General features: G+C 61.2%; 1 protein-coding gene across 1 annotated transcript; it reads left to right on the top strand.

The window, feature by feature from the left end:
- The first annotated feature begins 634 nt into the window (after window positions 1–634).
- RIPK4 (receptor interacting serine/threonine kinase 4) lies at window positions 635–26,174 on the top strand. Its single transcript, XM_059164774.1, has 8 exons — window positions 635–866; window positions 10,379–10,670; window positions 15,413–15,561; window positions 17,239–17,288; window positions 19,528–19,686; window positions 20,465–20,568; window positions 21,914–22,175; window positions 23,916–26,174. The coding sequence occupies exons 1-8, from the start codon at window positions 685–687 to the stop codon at window positions 25,073–25,075; spliced, it is 2,358 nt and encodes a 785-aa protein (XP_059020757.1). The 5' UTR covers window positions 635–684; the 3' UTR covers window positions 25,076–26,174.
- Window positions 26,175–27,234: the final 1,060 nt, after the last annotated feature.

The raw sequence follows: 27,234 nt of genomic DNA, 5'->3' as shown, positions 1-27,234 counted from the left end.
TAATTTCCAGGGAATTACGCCCAGTGGTGGTGGGGGAGGGGGGATTCCAAAAGATCCCACAGGAGGTCATTCCTGGGTGCAGACAGAACATCTTTGCAAATAACACAATTTTTGAAATAGAGGTAAGACTCGTGGCGGGCACGGTTTGGGGGTTCGGTTCTGTAAAGGGGCGCGGGGGGTCCTTCCGTGGTGGTTTGCTCTAGATCTCGACAGCAGTGGTAGATCCACGAGCTCACACGGTGATAACGTTGTGCAGACCTTCGTGCACGCCAACGAGGACACCTAAAATGGGGCAAGTCTGCCCAGGATCCGCGGTTTGCACGAAAGCCCCCCCCCTCCCCCCCGGTCGTTGGATCCCTTTGTCCTTTTTTGGCAAAGCGCTGCCGAGTGGCAGCACCGGGAAACCTGGGAAAACCTGCAGTCGCGGCTTTCCGACGGCCGCGCGGAGAATCGGATCGACTCGGATCCAAGCGCCCGCACCCACGCCCCCGGGCGGGCAGCCGCGCGCGGCGGCGGACGCGGTGACCCCGCACTCGCCTCCGTGGGTCTGCGGGGCCTCGGCGCCCCGGGACGGGGGGCGGGGCCGGCGGCGGAGGAAGTGACGTCAGCGGGCGGGGCGCACACCTGGGCACCTGGGCGGCCGGGGCGGCCGCGGCGGCGCGGGGTGGCGGCCAGACGCGCGCGATGGCGGGCGGCGGCGGGAGCCCGTGGGCCCTGGGTCTGCTGCGCACGTTCGACGCGGGCGAGTTCGCGGGCTGGGAGAAGGTCGGCTCGGGCGGCTTCGGGCAGGTGTACAAGGTGCGCCACGTCCACTGGAAGACTTGGCTCGCGCTGAAGTGCCCGCCCAGCCTGCACGTCGACGACAGGTCAGCCGCCCGGGCGGGGGCGCCGGGGCGGGTGGCGCGGCCGGGGCGGGCGCCGCGGTGCCGGGGGCTCGGGTCGCCGCCGGAGCGCTCGGGAGGGACCAGCCGGCGCCGGGCGAGGCCGTGAGCCCCGGCGGTGTCCGCGCCGCCCGCCGGGCCCGAGGGACGCGGAGGCCGGGGGTCGAGCTCCACCGTCCCGTTGCGCACTCCGGGCCCCGCTCCGGCTCCTCCGAGGCACATCGGGGGGCCGCGCTGGGTGGAAGCGCTGTGAGGCGCCCGGGGTGCTCCCGGGCCTTGCGGGAAGCCTCGGATTCTCGGGGCTTTGGACCCGCGCCCCTCGGAGGCGCGTCCGGCCCGCCCGGGACCCGCCTGGGCGCTGCGGTCTGCGCCCGGCTTAGAGAAATTGCCGTGTGGGGATCCGGGCTTTGTGAGTTAGCTGCACTCCGTTCGCCTCACTTAGTAATTTACGCTGGAGCACAAATTGGTCTAAGACGGTAATTATTTCTGTCGGAAGTACTGGCTTGGCTTGGCCAGGCTTCCTCCGGGCTGCGGGGCTCCGGCTCGGCCTTGGGGTCCGGCAGGTAGCCCTGGGGGTCGTGTTTCTCGCAGCACTTACTCGAGGCAAACTCTAGTTTTAGCGACTTTATTTCTACACCCAGCCTCTGGGAAGGGGTCTTTACACTGACCTGCTTTGTGTCCTAGTCAGAGCTCCCTCCCTCCTTGCAAACCCCCCACCCCCACGCTCCAGTCCAAAAGCCAGGACGGTGGGAACCTGCCTGTCCCGGCCTAGCAGGGGTGTTCAAGTTAATCACGATTGGAAAGGACACAGGGCCACCCCAGTTAAACACAGTTGCTGGACGGTGATCTGTGCATCGTTTTGGGGGTGGGGGTGGGAGAGGGGGGTGTGGAGAAGCTCCGTTTACATGTGCATTTTCGGAGTTTAAAGGTAAGCTTCGATTGGACACATTTAAAAGATCACTTAGTGAAAATTTGCGTTCTGCATGAAAGTTGTGTTTGTATTCTGTGTGGAGATCTGCCTTACAAAGGCAGTCCCGGACACACACAGACTAGGGAAAACAGCTCGTTTTAAACCCCACGTAGCCTCTGCTGCCTCAAATGCCTGGTTTGTAATCCTTGGCTTCTGGGAGGTGGGATCGTGGCGATGGCCTTCGCAGGGGCTGAGTCCCCAGGCCTGAGGTAGAAGGATTGCCGTGCCCTCAGCCCCGTGTGCTCCCTGCGTCATGTTTTCTTCTGGGCATAGGAGATGAGACGGTACTGCTCTCGGAGGCTCCTCGTTCTAAGCCTCAAACCCAGTGTTTCTTGGAAATTTCGGCAGAGTGGTGGCAGGTGTCATAAAGATAGCACCAGCAGCGGTGAGATGCTGTGCAAGCCCTCCCCTCCCCGCACCAGATCCTGGTAACTTCTCAGGCCGGGAGGGGCGCTGTGGTTATTTTGATAAAATCCAAACTGCTTTGAATACCAGCTAGTGCTTAGATTCAGAAAGGCAAGACCCTGGCCCTAGCAGCTTTCTCGGGGTCTGGGGGACAGGTGTCGGATGGAGTCTGGGTTAAAGTGAGCTTTCTTCATCAGCAACTTTTGTCATGCCAATTTTTTGGTGTCAGAGCAAGCCAAGTGCAGGCTCGTCCCCAGGCTGACACCTCCTCCTGCATCCCCCGACTCTGTGATTTCCAGCCGCTGGGCCCTCGTTTCTTGGGTGGCCCAGACGGAGCTAGGGTTTCTCCACACAGGCAGATCACTGAGATGTTGCGTAGCCTGGGTGAAAAGTATTTTGTCCTTTAACTGGAAGCCTTTCCTGCCCTGCCCCAAGCAGGCAGGCGCTGGCATGTCCTGGGCGGCCAGGCCGAGGTCAGCATCACCCAACAGGAAGAGGTTCACCTCTTACACTTGGCCGGCCCGGTAGGGCAGGCTGGAGTTCTGCATATGCCGCGGTGGCTGATTTCTCTGCTCTTGGAGAAGCCAGCTCTGCTTGGCTGATGGCTGACAGTGTTCGGTCCCAGGTGCTGCCCGGTAGCCCAGTACGGGCTGGTGGCACTGCAGGCCTGCGAGCTTCCGGCTAGACCTCACAGTGTGGTTTTGCTACCTGTCTTGCCAAATTGGTGGTCTCCCTGCCCCACCGTTTGCAAGATGTTCCCTGAAATGGGAAAGAGGATCTTTGTGGGGTTCTGGGAGCAGCCCCTGCCCACGACCCCCAGACCCCTCCCCAGGCCCCTCGGAGCAGCCGTGACCTCCGTCTTGTGTGCAGGGGAGGCAGGGGCTGCCCAACCCCAGGCAGCCCTGGAGGATCCCCGGGATGGTGGCGGGGTCGGGGGCAGAGAAGCCCCTGCCCAGGGAGCTTCCAAGGGGGTCTTCAGGGATTTCAGGGATCGATCTGTGTTTCCTATTCCTTATGGGCAGGTCTGGTGGCTTTGGGGAGATGAGCGGCCTCCCTGGTGAACCTTGATGAGGGGGTCACGAGGGCCAGGGTGGAGTCTAGGGTTGGGCGTGTTTCCATTTCAGCAAGCATAGTGACCCCAAAGGCCCCATTCCTGAGGCCGCCGCCCCTCCCCCGGGCTAGGAGGAAGCCCTGAATAACAGAGCACCAGGCCCACAGCCACTGCGTCCCAGGCCCCCGGGCCCGGCTAGTCCGGACGAGCCTGAGCAAACCCCACGTTTGCAGCTACAGAGCTGACAATCTGACAAGCCCGTTTCTTGTCAGGTTTAAAAATAGCAGTGTGGGAACCCTCGGAGGCTCCCTGGGTGCGCACTGGGATGGCCGGGCCCGGAGGCCGCAGCTCGCACGTGACTCAACTTTTCTCCGCTGCCTTTCCCAGAGCCGGTTCCTGGGTCCCCCTCGCAGGAGCTCTGGGTTCCTCCTCTCCTTCGCCCCATCCGACCCCCCCCCCCCCCGCCGACCCCGCACTGCCCTGCGCCTCCGCCGCCGCCGTTTCATCCTGTTCTTTCGCCCTTTCCACCCTGAATTCCTCCAGAGGGAACCCTTGGTGTCCCTCTCCGTCGGCCTCTGGGGTTTCTGAAGTTCCTGAGCGAGTGGTGAGGAGAGCCCGCCGCGCCTCAGAAACGGTCTGTCTCTGTCTGGTGAATTTCTGGTATTTCCCTCACACCTGCCCTGCCCGGGAGGGAGAGTAGCCTCGGCCAGTCCTAAGTGAGCAAAAAGTTGAGTTACTGTAAGTGCTGTTGAGAAGGAGCACGGGACCAGGAGCCCCACCTCAGTCCTGGTAACGCTCAGAGATTTTTCGATCTGGGACCAAGAGAGGAGGTGCTGGGCCTGGGGGTGCCCTGGCGGTTCTGCTGGGAAACCGAATTCATAAGCCTTCCCCAGAAGGAGCTGCTTTTGAAAGGGTCCCCGGAGAGAAATGTGACACCGGTCCTGCCGAAATGGGCCCGATTTTAGATACTCTGTAGGCCTGTCACGACTTTTAGGGTGCTTTGACGAAGACTGAGTTCCGTGGATTCGGGTGGCCACGAGCTTGACTCCTCTAACAGCAAAGAGAGGGGTTTGGTCATGCGGACCCTGACGGGGCTGGAGCTCCGTGCGCTGGGGTCCTCCAGGAGCCCTGGGTCTGTAGTTTCTTCTCTGCCGTCTGCCTGGAGGGGAAGTATATGGAAAAAAAGTAATTGCTGTTGACAGGAAAACAATCGGTGGTTTCTTTTCGCTCTGGGAGTGCATTTCGGTCCCGCCGGGTGGCTCCCTGCGGAGGGCTCATTCCAGGCCCATTGAATTGCAGATGCCTCCTGTGGGGGCGTGGGTGTTGGGGGGGTCCCTGGGGCAATTAAAGAAAAGCTGAGGGGTGGGGTCCCCAAATCGGTGTGTCCACCCCTTCTGAACAAAAACAATGCTAGCGCTTTGGGGCCCAGGTCAGCCCCCTCCCCAGGCCCTTGTGAGGCGTCTCTCCGTGTCCCCCGAGACCTCCCCGAGGTTGTCCTGGGACCCCCTTCCTTGCCCTGGGGAGCTGTGGCGACGGGTGGGGTCCACTCTGCTCCAGGGCATTCTGCCAGAGTTGCCAGAAGACCATTTTCCAAGCTGGCTGGTTTTCCCCAGTGAAATGTCCTTACACGAGTGGTCGGTTGTGCAAAGCCTGCCTGGCATTCTTCCCAAGAGGGCTCGGGGCTCTCAGGACACCAGCATGGTGGTGGGGAGGCAGAGGGAGGCCTTTCTGAGTTTTTGAACCAAGGCATATTGGGTCGAGTGCAAAGGGCCTGGGGCTGGGGGAGCGGGGGTGAGTGGTGTGTTGCCAGTGGGGCTGTTACGCCACTGATGAGCTTGGCGAGGGATCAGAAGTCACCCTGGTTTTAGGTGCTGCGCCCTTGGGGCAAAGGGAAGAAAACTCTTTATTTGCAAAGTAGCCCAGAGCTTGGGGTAAGGAGAAATTCCACCTCAGTGTCGCTGACTTTGTTCTCAGAATCCGATTGGTTATCAGTCAGGCTTGGAGGGCTCATCTCTGGATGCCCTGCATGGGCAGTGACCCTCCCTGGTCACTGTCCAGCCGGTAACACCCGAGCCATTGGGCCTGTGGGCCGGGAGGGGCACCCTGCACTGCTTTTCCATGGCAGGTGGGTCTCTGGGCAGGACAGAAGGACGCGGGGCCCCACAGACACACAGTGGGAGGGGAGGGGAGGCAAGCCAGCCGCGTTAGAAGAAAACAAAAGCAATAGCATCAGACAAGTTCTAACACCGATTTCTAACCAACTGGGAAACAGAAGCGGCTGCCGGTGTAACGTCCCCGGGTAGCAACTGGGTTAGGGTTAGGGTTAGGGCTAGGGTTACTGGGGCGTGAGTGCTGGTCGTAGTGGTAGGCAGTGGGAGTAGTGGGCGCTGGGAGGTGGTTGTCCTGTTCCATGCAGGTGACTGGGTCTTCCCAGGAGGAGGACGGAAGAGATGGGCCCGGGGTATCACTTTGCTCTCTCTTTAAATGACCAGCCTTTCCTCGGGGCTTGAGGCTGCCACCCAGCCCCTCCCTCCTTGATGCCTGTGGAGCCCGGGGCAGGGTTGGGGTCTGCCTCTGTGTGCGAGGGGCTGGTGGACCTTCTGAGTTTCCTTAGGAGGGTGCAAGCAGCTCTTCAACCCTGCACCAGGACCCCCTCCTCCCCCCACGCGCGCCGCCATAGGCAGCATTGCCCTCCTGTGGGCATTCGGCTCTCCGTTCATTGGCCATTTAACAGCGTGCTGCGCAAGCAAGCTGCACTAAACGCAGTTTTGTGCTACAGTAATCTCCTCTCCATTCCCCATCTGTGGGTCCCTGGTTCCTACGGCCACGGGGAATCTTTGCTCCTTCAGTGTGTTCCAAACCAGATTCTCCACCTCCTCCGGGGTGCTCCCCCAGCATCGGTGAGGGCCCCCCCACTGACCCCCAGGAGAGAGCGAGGGCATCCTTGCTGGCCGTCCCCTCCATTCCCAGCCCTCGTCAGGTCTCCTCGCCGGTTCTCTCGCTCTCTGCCCGGAGCTGCGGTGACCATGTTGAGCGCAGGTGCTCCGGGCAGGTGGACCTCGGGTGCTGCTGTCTTTGCCGTGTGATCTGGGTGCCTTCTCGCCAGCGGGCCCTCCTCCCTGGGAAGGGTTTTCCTAAGTGTGTGATACCTGGTAGCTTATAGTCTCAGAGAGGAGGTCCGTCCGACATGGCCTCATGGGACTCTCCATCGGGCTGGCACACGAGTGCAGGTGGGGAGGGCGGCAGGACCAGGTGCGTCCGGGCCCTGGAAGAGCCCCTGTAGTGGGTTCTGGGCTGCTTGTGCCAGAACCTGCACTTTGGGGGCATCCCTGAGGCCACCCTGGCCTACTGCATGCGTGGCCGTGTGCCAGTGTTGGACCTGCTCAGTTCCCAAGATGCAAGAGGGCGCGTCTGGCATGTGGTTCTGGACCATTCCTTTAGGAGCTGATTAGAAAGCACGTTCCCCAGCACATACCTGCGACCCATTGTCCAGGACAAACAGATTCGCTTCTTTTCATCAGGTGCATTTGACATTGCGTCAATTTAAGGTGAAGACTATGTAACATTGATACATTGATACATTCGCATAGCTCGGAGCGGAGCGATGTTTACCATATTACATACTTACTGTCCCTGTGCAACAGACTGTGTGTGTTCACCTGTACGTGGCTGTTTTCACACTGGGGACAAGCCTGTGCCCTTAAACAGCGTCAGTGTTGACCCCCCACCTTTTGCCCCTGGTCACCACCACTTTATTCCTTCTTAGATTCCACATGTCAGTGACATCACGCAGAACTTTCTCCATCGGGCTCACCTTGCCACAGGTAATGTGCTCAAGGTCCGTCTCATGCAGATGCGGGAGAGCCTGCCTTCTCGTGGCTGAGAAACTGCGCACGGTGTGTGTGCACCACAGCTTGCTTTTTACCCCTTCGTCCCCTGATGGGCATTTGGGTTGTTTCTGTATCGTGGCTGTTGTAAATAATGCTGGGGTGAACGTGGATGTGTGGATCTCTTGTGGAAATTTGTTTTCATTGCCTTTGGGTTCCCTCCCAGAGACCTTGTGTGACAGTTCTGGTTTTGTTTTGTTTTTAATTTCTTTTCAGTGTAACAGAATTCATTGTTTTTGCACCACACCCAGTGCTCCATGCAATCCGTGCCCTCTCTAATACCCACCACCTAGTTCCCCCAACCTCCCCCCCCCGCCCCTTCAAAACCCTCAGATTGTTTCTCAGAGCCCATAGTCTCTCATGGTTCACCTCCCCTTCCAATTTACCCCAACTCCCTTCTCCTCTCCATCTCCCTATGTCCTCCATGCTATTTGTTATGCTCCACGAATAAGTGAAACCATATGATAATTGACTCTCTCTGCTTGACTGATTTCACTCAGCATCATCTCTTCCAGTCCCGTCCATGTTGCTACAAAAGTTGGGTATTCGTCCTTTCTGATGGAGGCATAATACTCCATCGTGTATATGGACCACATCTTCCTTATCCATTCGTCCGTTGAAGGGCATCTTGGTTCTTTCCACAGTTTGGCGACCGTGGCCGCTCCTGCTATGAACACTGGGGTACAGATGGCCCTTCTTTTCATTACATTGACAGTTTTGTTCTAACTCTTTGGAGGAACCTTCATTTTGGAGGAACCTTCATCATGTCGTCCGCAGTGATTGAGTCAGTGTGCATTCCCACCAGGAGTGTGTAAGGAGTGTGTAAGGACTCCCCTTTCCTCCACGTCCTCTGCAGCACTTGTTCCTCCACGTCCGTGACGCGAGCCCTCCTGATGGGTGTGAGGCGCTCACTGTGGGTTTGATTCACACTTTGCTGATGGTTGGCGATACCCAGCATCTTCCCATGGGCCTGCTGGCCATTGTGATGTCCTCTTTGGAGAAATGTCTGTTTAGTTCTTCTTCCCATTTTAAAATCACATTTTTTCTTTAAGTTGTGTTTATTTGTTACCTATTGTGGGTATTAACTTCCTATCCATTAGGTGGTTTGCAGGATTTTTCTCCCAACCTGGAGGCCTTCATTTTGTTCCTTGTTTCTTTGGCTGCCCAGAAGCTTCTGAGTTGGATGCAGTCCCATTTGCTGATTTTTGCTTTTGTGCTTTGCTTAGGGTATCATGTCCAAAGAGCTCATTGCCAGGACGGATGTTAATGAACTTCTTAATGTTTTCTGCTAGTTTCACCATGGCCAACCTTGCTTTTAGGCTTTTGACCTATGTTGAGTTAATCTCGGTGAGTGGTGACACCAGGGCACATGGTGTCCATGCACATGCACATGTCCACATGCACATGTTCCTCAGCTTCCCGAGCACCGCGTGTCAAGAAGATGCCCTGGTCCCTGCTGAGTGTTCATGGCTCCCTCGTTGAGTATGAGCTGCCCGTGGAAACAGTGAAGTTAGAGTGAATGCTGGGGGTGCTTACGTGGGTGGCTCTGGTCTGGGGTGGTTTATTTTAAAGTTGGCCGAGGGGCACTGAAGCTGGGTCTGCACCGAGGGCTCTCAGGCTTGGCGCGGTTTTTGGGCAACTCTGCGTTGGGAGCTCTCTTACACACCACGGGTCGCCGAGCCCCACGTCTCTGGCTCCCGCCCACTGGATGCCAGTGGCAGCCCTGAGCCATGACATCCAAAATGTCCCAGACTTTGTTCCGTTTCCCTGGGCGGGGGCAGAGCCGCGGGTACGCGAGCATCCCTGATCGACACTCAGGGATCCTCTCCCCGCGACGCCCGCTGTACAGATTCTTGGCGGATGCTCATGAGACCCCGCCGCAGCGGTGGGGTGTGTGGGCCGAGGGGCTGAGAACCCCCCAGCACCCTGGGGCTGGGAAGTCTCGGCTTGGCCAGCTTGCAGGGTGCATTTGAGGGTGTCCCGTTTTGACCACCGCTGACCTCAATGGCATGTGACCAAGCCGCCTCCTGTGATTCAGCCCTTTCTCCTGCGTGCACCCGGGGACTTTTGCTCCATTTTGCTGACACAGACCAGGATACGGGGACTCCAGGCTGTGAGTTTGCGGCTGTACCAGGTGTGACCCTGGACCCTGGGCCGACACACTGTGGGGGGCCCAGGAGCAAACGTCCGGAGCTCTGCACCCACAGCCGCCGGTCTGCACCGCGAGTGGGAAAGCAGGCACGGCCATGTGGCTTGAACGGGGGAGACTGTCTTCCCGCCAGAACCGAGGGCAGGCTGTGCGCAGCGCTTGGGGGTTCCTGAAAAGGTTTGGCATAGATGGCCCAGCTGTCCTACTCCTGGGTGTGGAGCCCAAAGGCTTGGAAACAGGAACACAGGCAGATACTTGTGCACCAGCATGTGCAGCATACAGCTTTAGTCACAGTAACCTGACGCGGGAAACCACCTACATGTCCACCGTCAGACGAGTGGGTACGTGAGGGTGACATGTTCCTATGGTGGAACATTATTCAGCCCGGAAAAGGAATGGGGCTTGGATGCACACTGCGGCACAGCTGACGCACGAGCACGTTGTGCTGAGATATGCTGAGTCACAGGAGGACAGGCACTGTGGGACTGCACGTCCGTCAGATGCGTGGATGAGTCCGTCCAGGCAGGAGGTAGCCCGGGGTGAGCGGGGCCCACAGGACGGGGCTCCTGTTGAATGGACACGGAGTTCTTATTGGGCCGATGAACGAGGTTTGGGTGTGGAGCGTGGTGATGGTTGCACAGCCCGTGAGTGTATGTGATGCCTGCGAACTGTACACTTAGCGTGGTTAAGACAAAAACTCCATTACCTATATGTTACTATAACCAAAACAACGGTTTTAGAAGAAGGTGGCTTCGCCGGCTGACATGCCAGTGACGTGAGTGTGGGGTTGGATTCAGGGGACCCTGGGCCAGACGGAGTGCTGGGCTTCACAAGTGACTGGGGGTCTTGGGACGGATGCATTGTCTCAAGGAAGTGCCTGGATATCTCTAAGACGTGTGACCTTGGGAGGCTCCGAGTGGGATCATGGGACATACGTGGGGGTCATTTTCTCCACTCGCGGAGCTGGTGGCCTCCGGGCCTCCGTGTCAGTGGCTGGGGAGCCCCGTGCATGTCTCACGTCTTCGACTTTTCCAGGGAGCGTGGGGAGCTTCTGGAAGAAGCCAGGAAGATGGAGATGGCCAAGTTCCGCTACATCCTGCCCGTGTACGGCATATGCCAGGAGCCCGTGGGCCTGGTCATGGAGTACATGGAGATGGGCTCGCTGGAGAAGTTGCTGGCTGCCGAGCCGCTGCCGTGGGATCTGCGCTTCCGCATCATCCACGAGACGGCCGTGGGCATGAACTTCCTGCACTGCATGGCGCCGCCCCTCCTGCACCTGGACCTCAAGCCCGCCAACATCTTGCTGGACGCCCACTACCATGTCAAGGTAGGACGCGCCCGGCACCGTGGGCGGGGCCCTGGCGGCGGGGGGGGGGGGGGGGTAAGGGCGGGGAGGGCGGGCACAGTGCGCGGGGGGGGGGGGGGGGGCCCTCGAAGCAAAGGTCTCCGTCAGCAGAAGGACTCCAGCGACCCCCGTCTCATCGTGCGCAGTGTGAGCCCCTCAACGCGTAGCCGGGGAATGGCCCCTTCGGCACCCGGGTCGCTCCCCTAGATCCTGGAGCAGGAGCCTGAATTCTGGGCACCCTGGAAAAAGAGGCTTCCGGGGTACCCGACACGGGTCTTACTTAGATCTTACTGAAATCCGGCTAGGAGTCCGCCCCTGAGTGCGCTGTGGGTGGGCTGTCTCCGTGGGCCCGCGGGCTCTGGTGACGGCTGCACCCCCTTCCGTGGTCTCCGGATGGCGGTGGTGGGATTTGGGGGTGATCTGAAATGGAGGCTCCACAGGAACAGCTCCGGAGGGGGCTCATTCTCGTGATGCCAGGCCCCTGAGGTCTGCCCCTGGTTTTTGTTTTTTCGGGGTAAGTTTATGAAACAGAGAAGTGTGAGGGATCATAGAGCTAAAGCCAGGCACCGGCCACCTGGAATTGCAGTTCGTAACGGCGTTGGGTTTGTGCTCTTTGACTCAGGCTGTCCTCTGCAGGGCCTTCGTGTCCGGGGTCCTGTTGTGGACACCAGGGTGACACGCGTCATGCGTCTTCTCCGTGGGGTGACGCTGGCTCGCTTGGCAGGCCCGGGGCTGTCTGCCTGCCGGCGGGGTGCACTCGCCGCCGCGCTTTCCCTGCACGGGCCCAGGAGCGCGCCAGAGGGAGCCGAGGCCTGAGCCCCTTTCTGTTCCCTGTGGGAACCGTTCCTGGAAGACACTCACCTGCGGACACTTGCTCTCCCTGCCTGGTCGCCCCACACTCGCCTGACCCCCTCCCGTGCTGGCCTGAGGGCTTGGAGAGACCCGGGTGCAGTCTGGCCCTGCCCCTGGGCTCTGTTGGAAGGAGGCGCGCGACTAGGCGGCGACCAGGCGGCCTGCTCCTGTGGCTCCTCAGGCCCTTCTGTGCACCAAGGCCAACGGGGAGATCACTGTCCACTGCGAGCTGCCCCTTGAATGGGTGTCGCCCGGAAATCAGACAGTAGCCGGCAGGTGGAGGTACCTTCCTGCTAACAAGCGGTCGGGCGTGAATGGGTGCCACGGCGGTTCCCGGCTTTACTGGAGCTGTTTCCTTCCGGCCGGTGTGCTGGCTTCCCGCGGGACCTTCTGCCTCCACTGACATCACAGGGCTGTGTCAGGGAGCGTGCGGTCCTCTGGGTACCCGGGGAGGAGCACCGCTTTCGACCTTGGGCTTGCGCACACGAGAGCCCGAGGAGGCCGTGGCAGACCGTAGGGTGAGCCAGGGGTCCCTCCCGCAGGCCAGGTGCCCTGGGTGGGGGCACGGGTCCTGCTAAGCTGCGGCTCAGGGGTTCAGCCACTGTCCACCATCAGTGGCAGTAGCCACGGGGTCTGTGCCTGTACTAGATTCACACAAACTGAGCGTGGGCCACAGCGGTATCCCACGAGGGCCGGACAGGTCCTAGGTGGCAGGTGCCCCACAGGTTGCCCACCGGGTGGGGGAGGCGTTACTCAGGGGACTCCAGCTGGGGGTGGGGGTTCTACCGGGGTGGGGTACGGGGTCTGCAGAGAGGATCAGACTTCCTGCTGCAGGAGGAGGGGGCATAGGCAGAAAGGTCATGGAAAATTCTAGGTTTCTTAGTGGGAGGCTAAGTTAGATTAGGGGAGGGGCTGCTGGGTGCTCACCAGCTAAGCAGATCCTAGGGGTGCAGTCCCCACCCCCAGCTGTCACCTGGGGGTGGGGGTCCCCCTCTGTGTTGTAGTGAGGGTCGGAGGTGACGATGGGCTGACCCAGCGCCTGGCCCGCAGACGTGCGTGGTGAGGGCGCTGCTGTTGGCGCCGTGGGCATGGGTGGCCAGACAGTCCTGTTTGCCCCCGGCGATGCCGACCTCTGTCCGGGGTGCGTCTCCAGTGCTAGGTGCACGGTGCGCACTTACTGCTTGCTCAGTAGGGAGATGAGCGCGGTTCTCCACACCGGGTGCTGGGGCTTGCGTTCCTGGTAGGTCGTCCTGCATCAGCTGCCAGCTTCCTCTGTTTGAACACGATTTTCTCCCGCTCATGCGCATGCCGGCTGGGCAGCCTGGTGCTGGTGGCCGTTTCATGAAACGGGTGAAGCTCCTCGAAGAACCCAGTGGGTCCCAAGGAGCTGTGGGTGATTGAGGCCGGTCCCCTCCCCCATCAGCCCAGAAGGCCCGGGGGCCGGGGGCTGCTCTTCTGGGACCACTGCTCAGCCCAACAGACAGATGACGTATTTGCATCACACGTTTCTCGAGTCCCCGAGGTGCGGCATGGAGGGAAGTGTCTGAGCTTCTGTATCGAGGGACGGGCCCCCAGATTTCGGGGCGGCCTGTGGTCTGGGATGATCTGGATGATAAGACTTGAATCTGGAATCTGAAATGAGATCAAGTCGTCAGCCTCCCTCCTCCCCTCGGGCGCCTCAAGACTGCCTTTCTGTACTCAGCAGGGGTGGCTGGAGGTCACGGTTTCAGAGCAGATGCCTACTTTGCAGAGTGCGGTACAGAGACTTAATGTTAACTCTACATGTACGTTAGTGTGAACTGTGTGAAATACCAGGGGAGCAAGCCCATCTCAAGCGGAAAAGAAAAAGCTTCGTTTATTGTTACTGTATTTTCTCTCTTTTTAAAACAGGTTCCACCCCCAGTGTGGGGCTTGAACTCACGATGGGGATCCAGAGCCCCGTACCACAGCCGCTCAGCTGGCCAGGCGGCCCCTGGAATGGTTTAGTTTAAGGCTTCTGTGGTCCATTCGGCCCAGACCAGACCGTATGCCGGGGGACCCTGAGGGTCCCGTGCTCCTGTGGCTCCATAAGCCAGCACAGCCCTGACCAGGCCCTTCCTTGGTCTCGTCTAGCTGGGCCCGGGGGGAGCAGGGCCCACGTCCCGGTGGCATCTCTGAACACCGAGCAGTACTGAGGCGGGTGCTGGATGTGAAAGTTCGTTTGCAAATTATAGGGCACCTGCTGTATACACAATAGACACTGGGATGGCCCGGGCCCCGGTGTCCGGGATCAGACAGACGGGCCCTGGGCAGGACAGGGCAGGGAGGGGGCGAGGAGGTACCCGGTGGAGGGTGGGGGCAGGTGGTGCAGAGGGTCAGGGGAGAGAATTTGGATTTCTGATCTGCATTTCGTTGCTGTGGCTTTTACGTGAAATTTATAGTTATTTTCTCACACCGAGGACATTCTGAGGTGGACAGCGGAAATGCAGAAACGAAGGGGAAGGGCTTGCACGGGGCGGGAGGCACGGGGTCGGACCCCGGACCCCAGTGGGTCTCCACGTCCGAACTTGAAGGGCTGAAGCGGCTGAGAGTTTGAACTGAGACATCCGCACTGTGGACTTGGAGAGGTCCCGGGCCGGCTCTGTCTCCACCCGGAGCAGCTCTGTGGACGTGCAGGGCAGGGTGGTGCACGAGAGTTTTCTGGGAGGCCGACATGGGCAGCCGGGGCCCAGCAACAGCCAAGCGGACCCTCCGGGCATGGCCCCATGCGGTCCCAGCTAGGCCCTGTCCTGCTCCCGTTCTGTCCAGCCGCTCCCAGCAGGTGTGGTCCCAGCGCCCTTGTAGGTCCGGGTGACCGGGGGTGCGTTCTCCCTGTGTTCAGTGGTGCTGACGCCAGGCCGTGGGCTCCCCTCCAGGGCACGCACGCCCAGAAGTCAGGCCCAGCTCAGCCCCATTCCCTCCCTCCCTCTGCGTGTTTGAGGTGGGGCCCTGGACTTCACTGGAAGGCGTCACAGCAGTTCGTAAGCCTTGGAAGAGACCACGAAGGGACAGTTTTCCACGTGGACCCCCAGTCCCTTCGTGTCAGGGAGTGTGGCCTGGGCCCACGCACACAGCTTCAGCCGGCGTCCGGGGGGCCCGACGCACGCAAGCGGGGGCTGAGCTGCAGGGAGCCGGTGACGCCTTCCCTCTCGCCGGACACCTGGTCCCAAAGGAGAGGAGAAGGCGGAGGTGTGGGGCCTGCGTAGCTGGGGTCCAGGCACTCCCTCGGGGCGGGTGGCGCACGGGGAGGAGAGGTGCGTCACGCCTTCTATGTGGATGCCTTGTGTTCAGGAAAGGAGACAGCAAGTGTCTGTTGATCGCGTGCGGTTCCGGGTGGAGGGCAGAATGCCTCCTCGAGGCTGCATGGTGTGTGTCTTGTTTGCTTTAAAGGGCGTCTGAAGGCCCGCCCCCCGCCCCCCCCCCCCGCCAGCTGGACTGCGGCGTGACCAGCGGCTGCGGCAGGACTCCCGGCCCTGCCCTCATGTGTCATCTGAAACCCCGACAACCCCAGGGTCGCTCTTCTCCTTTAGGCCGACTCGGGCCGTGCCCGGTGGCAGGCGTAAGGTTGTAATCCCCCAGAGTTCTGCCTCTCAGTGAATTCTTTCCTTAAAGCGTAATCTCTTCCCTGCACGTCGAGCTCCCAGTGGCCGGGACACGGTTCCTCCAAAGCCGTCTGTGCCTTCCCCGGAGGAGCCGGAGGCCGGTGCTCCACGGCAGGCTCCCGAACGCGCCGACACGGGAGTGTGGGGACGGAGCCGTGTGGCCCGGCAGAGGGGAGGGGTTGGGAGAACCCTAGCGCCTCCCCGGGGGCCCCACGAAGCTCGCTGATCGCTGGTTTCCTCGCTCTGTTGCAGATTTCTGATTTTGGGCTGGCCAAGTGCAACGGGCTGTCCCACTCCCACGACCTCAGCATGGACGGCCTGTTTGGCACCATCGCCTACCTCCCTCCGGAGCGCATCCGGGAGAAGAGCCGGCTCTTCGACACCAAGCACGACGTGTACAGGTGCGCGACAGACGTGCGAGTGGCCCCAGCTGGGGATCCGCACCTCGATTCCTCGGTTTGGGGTTTTTCGCTGGGGGTCCAGGCTACCCCAGACGTGCAGCACCGCTGTCCCCTGCAAGTGCTGCCAGCGGGGGTGGGGAGTGCTCGCGCTTGGTGCCAGTTAGAGACCCGAGCAACCAGATGGGCTCCCGCACTGGGAGAGCGCTGGTGTTCTTGTGAAGCGCGGGTTCCTCTCGCCGGTGTGTCCTCGGTGCTCCGTGGGTCCCTGCGTGCGAGGACGTGGGCTCCTGCCCGGGCCCCTCCCTCTGGCCCAGCAGCTTACACTTCTCATGTCACTTAGCTTTGACGGAGGAACGCAGGCTTGCTGGGGTTGTCCACAAACCAGCATCCGCGGGATGGAGGTCCTCGAGCGTAATCCCCACGCCGGCGGTGCCTGCCTTTTCCACATTGCAAAGGTCTTACTCACCCAGACCTGCTGGAGGAGAAGACAGGGAGGGTTGGAGGGTGCGCCCAAGCCCCTCAGCACGGGCCTTCCGCGTGCAGACAGTGACCCTGCGCCCTCGAGCACGAAGCTTTGCCTTCGCGACGTGGCCTGTGCCCGGCAGACTGGTTTGGCCGTCGCCCTTGGGTGCGTGCTCTGCCGGGCTCTGGGCTGTCCGCCTGTTGTCGGTGGCACGGTGGGGACCTGTCCCAGCTCGTCGAGTTTGGGGACGATAAGGTTCCGGGTTTGTTTTGGAGATGAGGGTTTCAACTTTTGAACTTGGAGACTTCAGTTACTTTTCTGTGGAGAATTCCGGGCTTCCCTGTCGGTAGCCGCTCTCCACTCGGGGCAGGGTGCTCGCTCGGTGTCTGGGCTCCTTGTTTTATTTATTTATTTAACTTTTAATGTGTTAGACTGTGCTTGTTGGGGGGTATAGTCAGAGTAATTTTTTAAAAAGATTTTATTTATTTATTTGACAGAGATTACAGTAGGCAGAGAGACAGCCGGGGAAGGGGTGGAAGCAGGCTCCCCGCTGAGCAGAGAGCCCGATGCAGGGCTCGATCCCAAGACCCTGGGATCATGACCTGAGCTGAAGGCAGAGGCTTTAACCTGCTGAGCCACCTAGGCGCCCCAAGTCAGAGTAATTTTGTACACTGTGTATGTATCCAGAGAGTGAGTGAGTGTGGATATGATTTCCACCAACCAAGAAAGGGCCCCAGCAAGGTCAGCTGGCCCGGCTCTTGTGTTCCCCGCTCTCTGCCCAGCCCCGTGTGACCTCTCAGCGAGCAGGCTCCTCGCCCCGTCCGGAGCTGGCGTCAGCGCCTCGTGCCCGGAGCCTGCCGGAAGACGGAGGGCGACTAAGCAGACACAGGCCCGCTCCCCGGCGCCCACTGTCCGGCCGCAGAGCGCGTCCCTTTCGTTTGGCCGCCTCACCCCCATCCCAGGCACGCTGTTGGGGCAGCAGGAGGTCACGTGTGTCCGTCAGGCAGCGTCTGACATCGGAGCCACCCCCCTCCCCCGACGCTCCGTGGGGAGCCCCGTTCCGCGAGTGGGCGGGAAACGTCTCGGTGTCATTTCTTCTCCTCGCCTCTCCCACTGCCTCGCTCTTGAAGGCGCTGGAGCGCTTTCCTTCCGGCCCGTGCCGTGTGGGTGAGCCCCTGGCCCGCAGAGACTGACCTGGCCGATTTTCCTTCCAGCTTCGCCATCGTGGTCTGGGGTGTGCTGACGCAGAAGAAGCCCTTCGCAGGTGAGTGGCGCGCCGTGTGTGGTCCTGTCTCCGTTGAAGCTGTGCCTGTGACCTGCGCTCCCAGGGGATGGGGGGTGGCTCTGGGCCACGAGGCCGGTGGGACCGTCCCGGGGGCACCGTGGGGGCGCTGGTCCATCCTACCCAGCGTGTCCTGCACAGCCCCACCGCCCGCGCTGCAGGCCTCTGGGTGGAGACGGGCACAGTCACAGCGCGGTTCGAGGGCCGGGGAAGGCGGCCGCCCGAACGGTTCTGAACGGTTCTGAACACCGAACCTGCTCTGTTCAGCAGGTTTCTGTCTGTACCTGCTTGTTCCTCTGTGTGTGTGTGTGTGTGTGTGTACGCATGTGCGTGTGCATGTGACGTGATACACGGGACACAAACAGCCTTTTATCCCTTTAAAGTGTCTGATTCAGGGACATCAAGTGCATTTGCCGCTGCATAGATGCCCCCACAGCCTAGAACCAGAACATTCTCACCCCCATGAAGGGACCCTCCCCCACCCCCAGTCCAGGCCATAGGCCACCCCCCCCAGCCCCTGACAACTGCCCGACGGCCTTCTGTCTCTCTGGATTTGCCAGCTGTGGATATTTCCAGCCAGTTCTTTTCTTTAATTTAAACATGGCAAAATACATGTAAATACGTGTGAACTCTACCACCTTAGCCACCCGTAAGTGTGTCATCGGGGGGTGTGAGGCGCGGCCCCTGCCGGGCGACCAGTCTCCAGGGCAGCTGGGTGGATTTCGCACCGATGGGCGCACCAGGTCCCTGACGTCCCCCTCGAGCGCTGCGACATCTCGTCCCCCTTCAGGCAGCCCCTCCGATGTCTGTCCTCCGGGTGCTCGTGCCTTGACACGTTAGAAAAATCGAGGACGTTTTACCCTCATCGTGTTCCTCTACGGGTGTACGTGGGTCATTCGTGCTACTTTGCACTTGGATGGGAAAGACAGGAAATTCAGAGCAGCGTCGGTGTGAGGCCCCCCGGTCCGGGAGTCCCGTCCTGGTGGGGGTTTGTGTCCTTGTCGGTCTGCCTCCCTGCCCCTCCTCCCCTGCGGCCGCCGTGGTGTGAGTCCGTGTGGTCTGGCGGCACGGCCCTGGCCCGGGACGGTCTGACACACGCCCTCCAAGGCCAGGTGCGTGACATGAAGGTCAGGAGCCAAGGCCTGTGTGCTTTATTGCTTGGGATGTAGGGGAGTTCGCAGTACGGAAGTGAAAGGCGTTTCTGGAACTTTCCGTCCGTTTGGCAGCAGAAAGTCTTCCAGGTGTTCACGTCGGTTTTGTCTGGAGGCCCTGCAGGGTTTGGCGGGTGCATCGTGGAAATGATGCGCAGCTGCCGGAGAGCTGTTGTACGAGATTCAACCGGATCCCGGCCGGTGGCGGGGACTTGGGGCCAGATTTCCACACCTGCCGACATGTGTCTGCTGCCTGGGCAGGGCTCCCTGCAGCAGGTGTGCTGGGAACTGGGGGGGGAAAGGGGGCACTGGGAACAGGGAGCTTGGGGTCCCGTCTGATGGGCGTTGTGATTTTAGGCTGAGCAGAGAGAGAAGTCTGGCTCACTGAGGGTCACTTTGGGCTCCCTGGTCTGTGACCAAGGGGATGGTGATAGTGACGAGTCTGCTGTGCTCAGGAGGGTTGCAGAGGAGGACAGGTGGGCCCCACGTGACGTACTGTGGGCAAAGGGCCCTGTTCATACTCCCCAGACCCGAGCGTGTTTGGAGGAGGGCAGGCGTCCTGGCCACTGTCGCTGTGGCCGGCTCCCTGCACGGGCCCCCCTGGGGCCTGCGCTTTGGGGTAGAAATCAGAGTTTAGGAAGGGTGTTGCATCATCACAGGGAGATCCGGGTTTACGTGGAGGTCGGACCACGTGACTTCATGACTTGTGAGCGTTCCCTCCCTTTGGCAGGCACGGGCCACTTTGGAACACGTCTCATCAGATAGTTTTCTTCTTTGAACCCCGTTTTCCTTTGAGCTGGTTGCCCAGGCAGATGTTCCCTGTGATACGGGCCCTGGTTCCATCTGGAACATCGTACGGAATTTCTAAAACCTGGAAGGGGGAGCGCAGACACGCGCTGGGGTACGAGGAGTCACGAGCTCTCTGTGCTTTGCAAAGGAAATGAAGTGGCCTCCGGGTGCCGTCGTGGGGACGGCGGATGGTGTGGGTGACGCACGTCCCTCCTCCTGAAGGGGAAACCCACGGCCCCTGGCCCCGGAGCTGCCCTGACTTGCCCGCTTCTCCTTTGCAGACGAGAAGAACATTCTGCACATCATGGTGAAAGTGGTGAAGGGCCACCGCCCGGAGCTGCCGCCCGTGTGCAGAGCCCGGCCGCGGGCCTGCAGGGCCCTCCTGCGCCTCATGGAGAGGTGCTGGCACGGGGACCCCCGCGAGCGGCCCACCTTCCAGGGTGAGTGCCCTGGGGCTCCCTGGGACCTGCCCCTGATGGCTGTGCTGGGGTCCTGGGAGGGAGGAAGTAGGCAGGAGGCGGGGGATCAGACACAGTTACGCGGACAGGCTGGCCACTGGCTCGGGGCCCTGCAGCACCTGGGGCTGGGTCGGGGCGTCGGGCACTGGGAATGGTCGTGGCCGTCCACCCCTGCTCCAGCCCGTGGCTGGTTTGCTGCCCAGAGGGGCCGGCGCTCGGTGCTGCACGTTCAGGTGTGGCGGCGCGTCTTAGGGGACCGGCGAGACCCCTCACCTGGGGCTTTCTTTGCCTTTGTCCTGGGGTCTTGGGCCCCTGGAATGGGTGTATTTTTTGCGGTTGGAAAGTGATTCTTATGTAATTTGGGTTGGTCGTTACATTGGGAACACGGAGGGTGGGGATGATAGGCTGCCCTGGTCTTCGTGGGCATGCGGGCTGCTGGCTCTGGTAGACAGGGTTCCCCCGAGGCAAGCCTTGGCACCCGCAGGGAGCCTGGAACGCCGTGGGTCCTACTTAGAGTCTGGCAGACCCTGTTGGTAACGGCTAATGGGAGGCCTCAATGGGGCCCGTGTAGAGGCTGTGGGGACTCGCTTGGGAGGTCTGCCGGGCCAGTGGCCTGGGAAGCTGGGGTGCCGGCCAGTCCCCGGGGGTGCCGTGCCCCAGCTCTCACCTCTTCTGTCCCCACCCGAAGTCACACGTTTCTGTAGCGAATGTGGAAGCCATTGTCCGAGTGACACGCCCGGTTTTCTTTTCTCCCCAATAGAAATTACTTGTGAAACCGAGGAGCTGTGTGAGAAGCCGGACGGGGCCGTGAAGGAGCCGGCCCAGGGTCTGGACACAAAGCAGCCGCTGGAGCCCGAGAGCCCGGTAATGGCCCCCTTCCTGGACGTCATTTCTCAGGGCCCCCCCTCCTTTCTGCAGGCTTCCCTGCCGGCCTGGACTGGTCCCCCAGCTCACCCGGCACCTGGGGTCCCACATTCGGGAGCAGGACGGCGGTCTCCTGGCTGGCCTGGCAGCCCCGGGGGCCGTTCCTGCCGAGCTGCGCCCCACCCCTGCCTCCTGTCTGTGGTTCAGAGTGGACAGTGAGTGGACAGTGTGGGTCGCTTTTGACACTGGAGGCTACGGGCCGGATGCTCTTTGAGCTGGGGAACAGAAGGCCGGATGCTCTTTGAGCCGGGGAACAGAAGACCTGTGTAGGCCCCATTGGGGTAGGGGGTCTGGGCTCTGCGGTCTCTGCCCCCTGGCTTGGAACTCTGGCCCCGTTGTGTCTGCTGCTCGGAACTGGCTTGTTGCCAGAGAGCCACGTGGGTTAAGCGAGGTGCTGTGACAACGGTAAAGGCTAGAGCTCGCTGGGTCCGGGGTGGCAGGCCACGGGAGACGTGTCGGGGGAAGCCTGATGCGTTACCTGGTGTCGGGCGGTGTAGGCCAGGCTGTCCGTGTAAGGCCGGGAGATCAGCGTTCAAGGCGTGCCCGTTGTCTCAACATAAAGGGGCGTGTGTGTGAGGTTGGGGAGCAAAGGTGCCTGGGGGTGGCAACCTCGCCCTGATAAGGAAGAAGGAGCCCCCAGCTTGAGGGCGCGGCCGCGCACTGAGCCAGTGGGTCAAGAGTGGACCAGCGGGTCCCAAGGAGCGGGAGGACCGGGGACCGGTGGGCTTGAACCGGGAGGGGTCGGAAGCCACCCTCGGGCTTAATCCCTCCCCAGAAATCTGCCTTTCTGGAGGTCCGGTAGGGACGCCCTCCAAAAGGCTCCGTTGGTGCGTGTGGACTAGATTGTCCCTGCTGGTGCTGGAGCCGGGCCTGCCCCGTGCACTTGCCCCCACGCCGCCCCCCAGCCCTACTCACGGGGCTCAGAGGAGGGGGCACAGGTGGTTGTCAGTGAGGGGCTCCCAGCCCCTGTCCCGAGTCCTTCCTTTCGTACCCACGCTGGCCGGCCAGGTGGGCACGGCCCAGCACTCGGGCTTCCCACGCTCCCTGCGCATCACGCCCTGCCCAGTTCGAGGGGCTTCCCGCGTCCATCCAGTCTGTCTGGGCTCGCAGCGTGTCTGTGCCTGGCAGGCCCCGCGCACGGTGCTCGGGCTTCCCTGCGGCTGTGCACGTGGCCACAGGCAGAGCGCCCTGTGTGGCTGCCCAGGGACCCAGGGCCCCTTCCCTCTCCGTGGCACTGCCTGTGTCCTGGGTGGCTCTCATCCACCCCCCTCTGCCTGGTTCACAGAAGCCCGTGTGCACCCCTCTCAAGCGAGCATCCGCGCCGACCTTCGACAGCGACTACAGCCTGTCTGAGCTCCTCTCCCAGCTGGACTCGGGCACCTCTCAGACCCTCGACGGCCCGGAGGAGCTCAGCCGCAGCTGCTCCGAGTCCCGCCTGCCGTCGGCCAGCAGCGGCAAGAGGCTCTCGGGGGTGTCTTCCGTCGACTCTGCCTTCTCCTCCAGAGGGTCCCTGTCCTTGTCGTTTGAGCGGGAGCCTTCAGCGGGCGGTAAGCGAGAACCTCGTTTCCTGGGAAGTAACGCACAGAGTGATGGGGCCGCGGGCAGGCCGTGTGTGTAGGAGCCCGTGTGCCGCTGGAAGCTCGGGCAGCAGCTTCTGGAGCCGCTGTCCATGTCTGTATCCGTGACCGACTGCCTGGGGCGTCGGCGCATAGCTAGCTCGCCGAGCCCAAATCTGGAGGGGCCGTGCTGGTGAGCGGCGGGCCGAGCGGCTCTGCGGGCTGTCACTTCAGCAGAGGGAGCGGGCCGTCCCCTGGGCTGTGCGGGAGGCCTTACCTGTGCCAACCCCAGGTGTAGGGTCTGACCTTGGCTTGGCAGAAGCCCGAGTCCTGTCAAGTGAGGCCAGTGGAGAAAGGAAACCCGCACCCGGAGAGCTCTCTTGCAGAGGGCAGCCGTGTCCCCCCTTTTCCTGAAACCCCTTTGCTTGATTTGTGAGTCCCCCGTTCATTTTGACCACGTGTTAGGATGGGTGAGTCGCTCCTGGAGGTGTTACCGTGTTGATTCCGTCCTGTACTACCTGTTGGGGTAGGGTCCTTCCCGGTGACGTCACCTTGTATTTTTATGTTAATTCGGATGGGTTTTTCCCTGCCTCTGGCCCAAATGCTGGTCCCTGGGCGCAGGGGCTGGCTCCCCCCACATGGGGAGGGGAAGACGCAGCCCCGTCCTGCCCTCAGGGTGCTGCGGCCCCGCCAGGCAAATACGGACTATGGCCGGTCAGGGGGGACAGTGGTGTGGGGGCGGCCAAGTGCCTGGGGGCCGTGGGGAGGGTGCGGAGCCCGGCGGGAGGGGGAGTCTTGTTTCTCCTGGTGGATCAGGGCCTTCCTGGAAGGAAGGGCTTTTCCCGCATGCCGGGAGCCTTCTGAGATTTTTAGAGTGGACTCTGGGGAAAAAGGGGGCATTTTGGGTTGAGGAAAAGCCTTACAGAGACACATCTGTGGGCAGGGCCCAGCCAGACAGCTTGACTGGGTGAGAAGAGACGGAACGGGCAAGAGACTCCCCACCTCGGGGGGAGAGACGTGTCCTAGAGCTCTCGCTGGGTCCGATGCTCTTGGAGGATCCGTTCCTGGCTGGGCTCGGAAGCCGGTGCAGAGACGCTAGCCCGGACGTGGCGGGCTGCGCGGGCTGTGTTTTCTTGAATTCCAGCCTGTACGTCGCATCCCCAGCCCCTGCCCCCTGCAGGTCCGCTGGAGAGTAGGGGAGGGGATGTCGCTCTGCACTAACGGGAACGCAGACTCTGGTAGGACTAACCTTTTCCTCATGAATAGCGGTTCTTCAGGAATGGGACGTCGCAGTCCTTGACGGATTCTTTCAGGAAACCTTCCGACGTCTCCTGGGTGAGACGCTGCATTTAGGAGGCCGGGTCGGGGAGCCGCGGGCGGCCTGGGAAGGGTGCCCCCGGCCTCGGAGCCGTCAGCTCTCCAGGAGACTCGGGGCACACGGCCTTTCTTAACCTTTTTCTCTTCCCAGTGAAGTAAGTGTAGCAATCACGGCCGTTCCGAGCACACAGAGGCCGAGGCTTGCGTCCTTATCAGACGACAACCGTGTAGGTCTGTAGCATGACTTTCACTTTGCAAATGTGTCTCCCCGCCGCATCTGAAACCTAGTAACATGGCCCCGCGGGCTCTTGAGTGAGTCCAGCCGCACGGCCACCCGGGGGCCACATCCGGGCACCAGCCAGGCCCCGGGAGTGGCTGGTGGCCTGAGCCTCGTCTCTCTCTCCCCCCCCGCAGATCTCGGCACGACCGACGTCCAGAAGAGGAAGCTGGTGGAAGCCGTCGTGAGCGGGGACACCAGCAGGCTGATGAAGATCCTGCAGCCCCAGGACGTGGACCTGGTGCTGGATGGCGGCGCCAGCCTGCTGCACCTGGCCGTGGAGGCCGGGCAGGAGGAGTGCGTCAAGTGGCTTCTGCTCAGTAACGCCAACCCCAACCTGACCAACAGGAAGGGCTCCACCCCGCTGCACGTGGCGGTGGAGAAGAGGGTGCGCGGGGTCGTGGAGCTCCTGCTGGCGCGTAAGGTCAGCGTCAACGCCGCGGACGAGGACCAGTGGACGGCGCTGCACTTCGCGGCCCAGAACGGGGACGAGGGCAGCACTCGGCTGCTGCTGGAGAAGAGCGCGTCCGTCCACGAGGTGGACTGCGAGGGCCGCACGCCCATGCACGTGGCCTGCCAGCACGGCCAGGAGAGCATCGTGCGCATCCTGCTGCGCCGAGGCGTCGACGTGAGTCTGCCGGGGAAGGACGCATGGGTGCCGCTGCACTACGCCGCCTGGCAGGGCCACCTGCCCATCGTCAAGCTGCTGGCCAGGCAGCCAGGCGTGAGCGTGAACGCGCAGACGCTGGACGGGAGGACGCCGCTGCACCTGGCCGCCCAGCGAGGCCACTACCGTGTGGCCCGCGTCCTCATCGACCTGCACTCCGACGTCAACGTGCGCAGCGTGCTGTCGCAGACGCCCCTGCACGTCGCCGCGGAGACGGGCCACACCAGCACCGCCCGGCTGCTCCTGCACCGGGGAGCCGACAAGGAGGCGGCCACGGCGGAGGGCTGCACCGCCCTGCACCTGGCTGCCCGGCACGGGCACCTGGCCACCGTCAAGCTGCTCGTGGAGGAGAAGGCGGACGTGCTGGCCCGGGGGCCCCGCCACCAGACGGCGCTGCACCTGGCCGCCGCCGCCGGGCACGCGGAGGTGGTGGAGGAGCTGGTGAGCGCGGACGTGCTCAACCTGGCCGACGCGCAGGGGCTCAGCGCGCTGCACCTGGCCGCCCAGGGCAGACACGCCAAGACGGTGGAGACGCTGCTGAAGCACGGCGCGCTGGTCAACCTGCAGAGCCTCAAGTTCCAGGGCAGCCGCGGCCCCACTGCCACACTCCTCCGGCGGAGCAAGACCTAGCCTGCCGCCCTGGACGCCGGGACCCCCGTGGGCTTCCTGTCCCACTGCCGTGTTCACTGTGGGGACGGAAGGATGCTGTGCCGGTCGGCGCCGCCCGCCACGTCTGCGGCCCGGCAGAACCCTGACCGGGAGGGCCAGCAAGAGGCAGGTGGCTGCCGACTCTGGGTTCGCGAGGGACATCCGCTCGGGCGCGTCCCCCTCTGAGGGCTGTCGGCTGGAGCGCGCTGGGCTGCCGACCCCTCCCCTGATCGCACGCTATCAGATGGACGATGGGTCGGAATCATTTCTCTGCTCCTCGCTCCCTGCGGGGCCCCGGGGTGGCCGAGCCATGGCCGGAGCCGGTGCCAGAGGAGCTGTGTCTTGGATCCGCAGACCCCCCAGCAGGCACTAAAGCCTGTTTCAGGGAGTTTTAGTGGAATCCTTGTCTTACAGACTGTGTTCAAGAAACAGACATGGTGTAACTATCGCCTTAAACTTGTTAAAAACGCTTACGTCCATGGGCTGTCTGGTCCGTGAAGGATGTAAAGTAATAAGGTTGGTTTTTAAATGCGAGCCAGCGGTCACGTGGCCTGCTCGTTTCTATCTAAATGTGTCAGTCCTCATGGGCGGCCGCACATGTGCCCTGATGGTGCGATTTGCTCTGCTCGTTGTGGGTTGCCTAGAGCGCCACCATTTTGGCTTGGGACCACTGTCGGGCTGACGAGCTAAATGGGCCACCAGCTTGCTGATGTCTGGTGCGGTGGCGGTTTGTGTGGACTGCTACCGTCTTGGGGCCTCGTGGGGCGTGGGAGCCGCTGGACGAACGCCTACGCCGTGCCAGAGCCTCGGCTTTCTGGTCGGAAGCCCAGAGGTTGGCTGCGGACGTGGCCCTGTGCTCAGACGCGCCCCGTGGCCTGGGATGCAGTACGGATGGATGTTAGTGTACTGTGTGTGTTAATGTGAACCTGTATGCGGGGTGCTTTTCTGTGACGGGAAACATCCGCTGCCTAGAGCGGGCTGTGTTTTAGTACACCTCACGCTTTCATGACAGTGCACTACAGTGGGATGCGGGACGTGCGGACGACACACCGTTCGGCAATAAAACGAAACGATCTTCTAATTGTTCTGGCGTCTGTGAGACTTCTTCCTCTTATAAAAGAGTGTGAATCATCTGATCTCTGAAAACCGGAGATTTCAGGCAGTCCTGTGGTTGGAGATGGCCTTCTAGAAGGGTAGTCTGGGTGCACTGAATCAGCCTGTGACGGGAAGGGGGAGGGGGCCCCAGGCTTCCTGCTCCTCAGCTAGGCCCATCCTCTTGGGCGACCCAGCAGAGAGATGCTCTGACCTTAGCAGAGGAGGCTCCTCACACCAGCGTTTTGATGTCTTTATAAGTGTTTACAATTCTTATTTTTGTCAAATTTATATTTTGAAATAGTTTCAAGTTACAGGAGAGTTAGATCTGTAGAACTCTGGTGGCACCTGACACCTGGAGTTCCCGTCCGTTTAGGTTCCCTCATTAGCCCCATCGTTCTCTTTGCTTTCTCGTCTCCTCACCCACCCGTGCACCTGTTGCTCCGTCCGTCCGTCCGTCCTTCCACCTACCCATCCACCCCTCCGTTCACCTGCCCGTTACCTGTCCACGCACCCGTTGACTTGCCCGTCCATGCATCCGTCCATCCACCCATCCATCCACCTGCCCATCCAACCAACCATCCGTCCGTCCGCCCAACCATCCGTCTATCCATCTGTCTAAGGTTGCAAAGACTGTGTCCCATCACCCATAAATACTTTAATATGTATTTTCCAAAAAGAAGGACTTTCTACTACATAGCCACAGTGTACCCATCAAAAGCAGGGAATCAACATTGATAACGATACCATCTCATCCATAAATCCCTTTCAGATTTTGTTGACCGTCTCAAAATGTTTTCCGTAGGAAAAACAAACAGTGGGAACGACCAGCAAATCTTCCTTCTCCCTTTCTGGCTCAGGACCCCACCATACTTGGTTGTCCTGACCGCCCCCCACCGCCCGAGTATTCAGTCCTCTGCTCCCCAGTCTTCCCTTCACTTTTACAACTTTGCCTGTTTGGGGGATTAGTTAGTTGTTTTGTAGACTGTCCTCAATATAGGTTTGTCTTAATTTTCACCATTTGCTTTCCTTAAGTATTTTTGGCACAG

The sequence above is a fragment of the Mustela lutreola genome, chromosome 2 (genome assembly GCF_030435805.1).
Source record: "Mustela lutreola isolate mMusLut2 chromosome 2, mMusLut2.pri, whole genome shotgun sequence".
Lineage (NCBI taxonomy): Eukaryota > Metazoa > Chordata > Mammalia > Carnivora > Mustelidae > Mustela > Mustela lutreola.
The sequence above is the reverse complement of the archived record's forward strand: the minus strand, read 5'-3'. Positions and strand labels throughout refer to the sequence as shown.

Bases quoted from the DNA above. Each gene is read 5' to 3' on its own strand.
- RIPK4 (XM_059164774.1), top strand. From the start codon at position 685: ATGGCGGGCGGCGGCGGGAGCCCGTGGGCCCTGGGTCTGCTGCGCACG. The intron at 15,562-17,238 runs GTGCGCGACAGA...TTTTCCTTCCAG, and splicing joins ACCAAGCACGACGTGTACAG to CTTCGCCATCGTGGTCTGGG. The intron at 20,569-21,913 runs GTAATGGCCCCC...CCTGGTTCACAG, and splicing joins CGCTGGAGCCCGAGAGCCCG to AAGCCCGTGTGCACCCCTCT.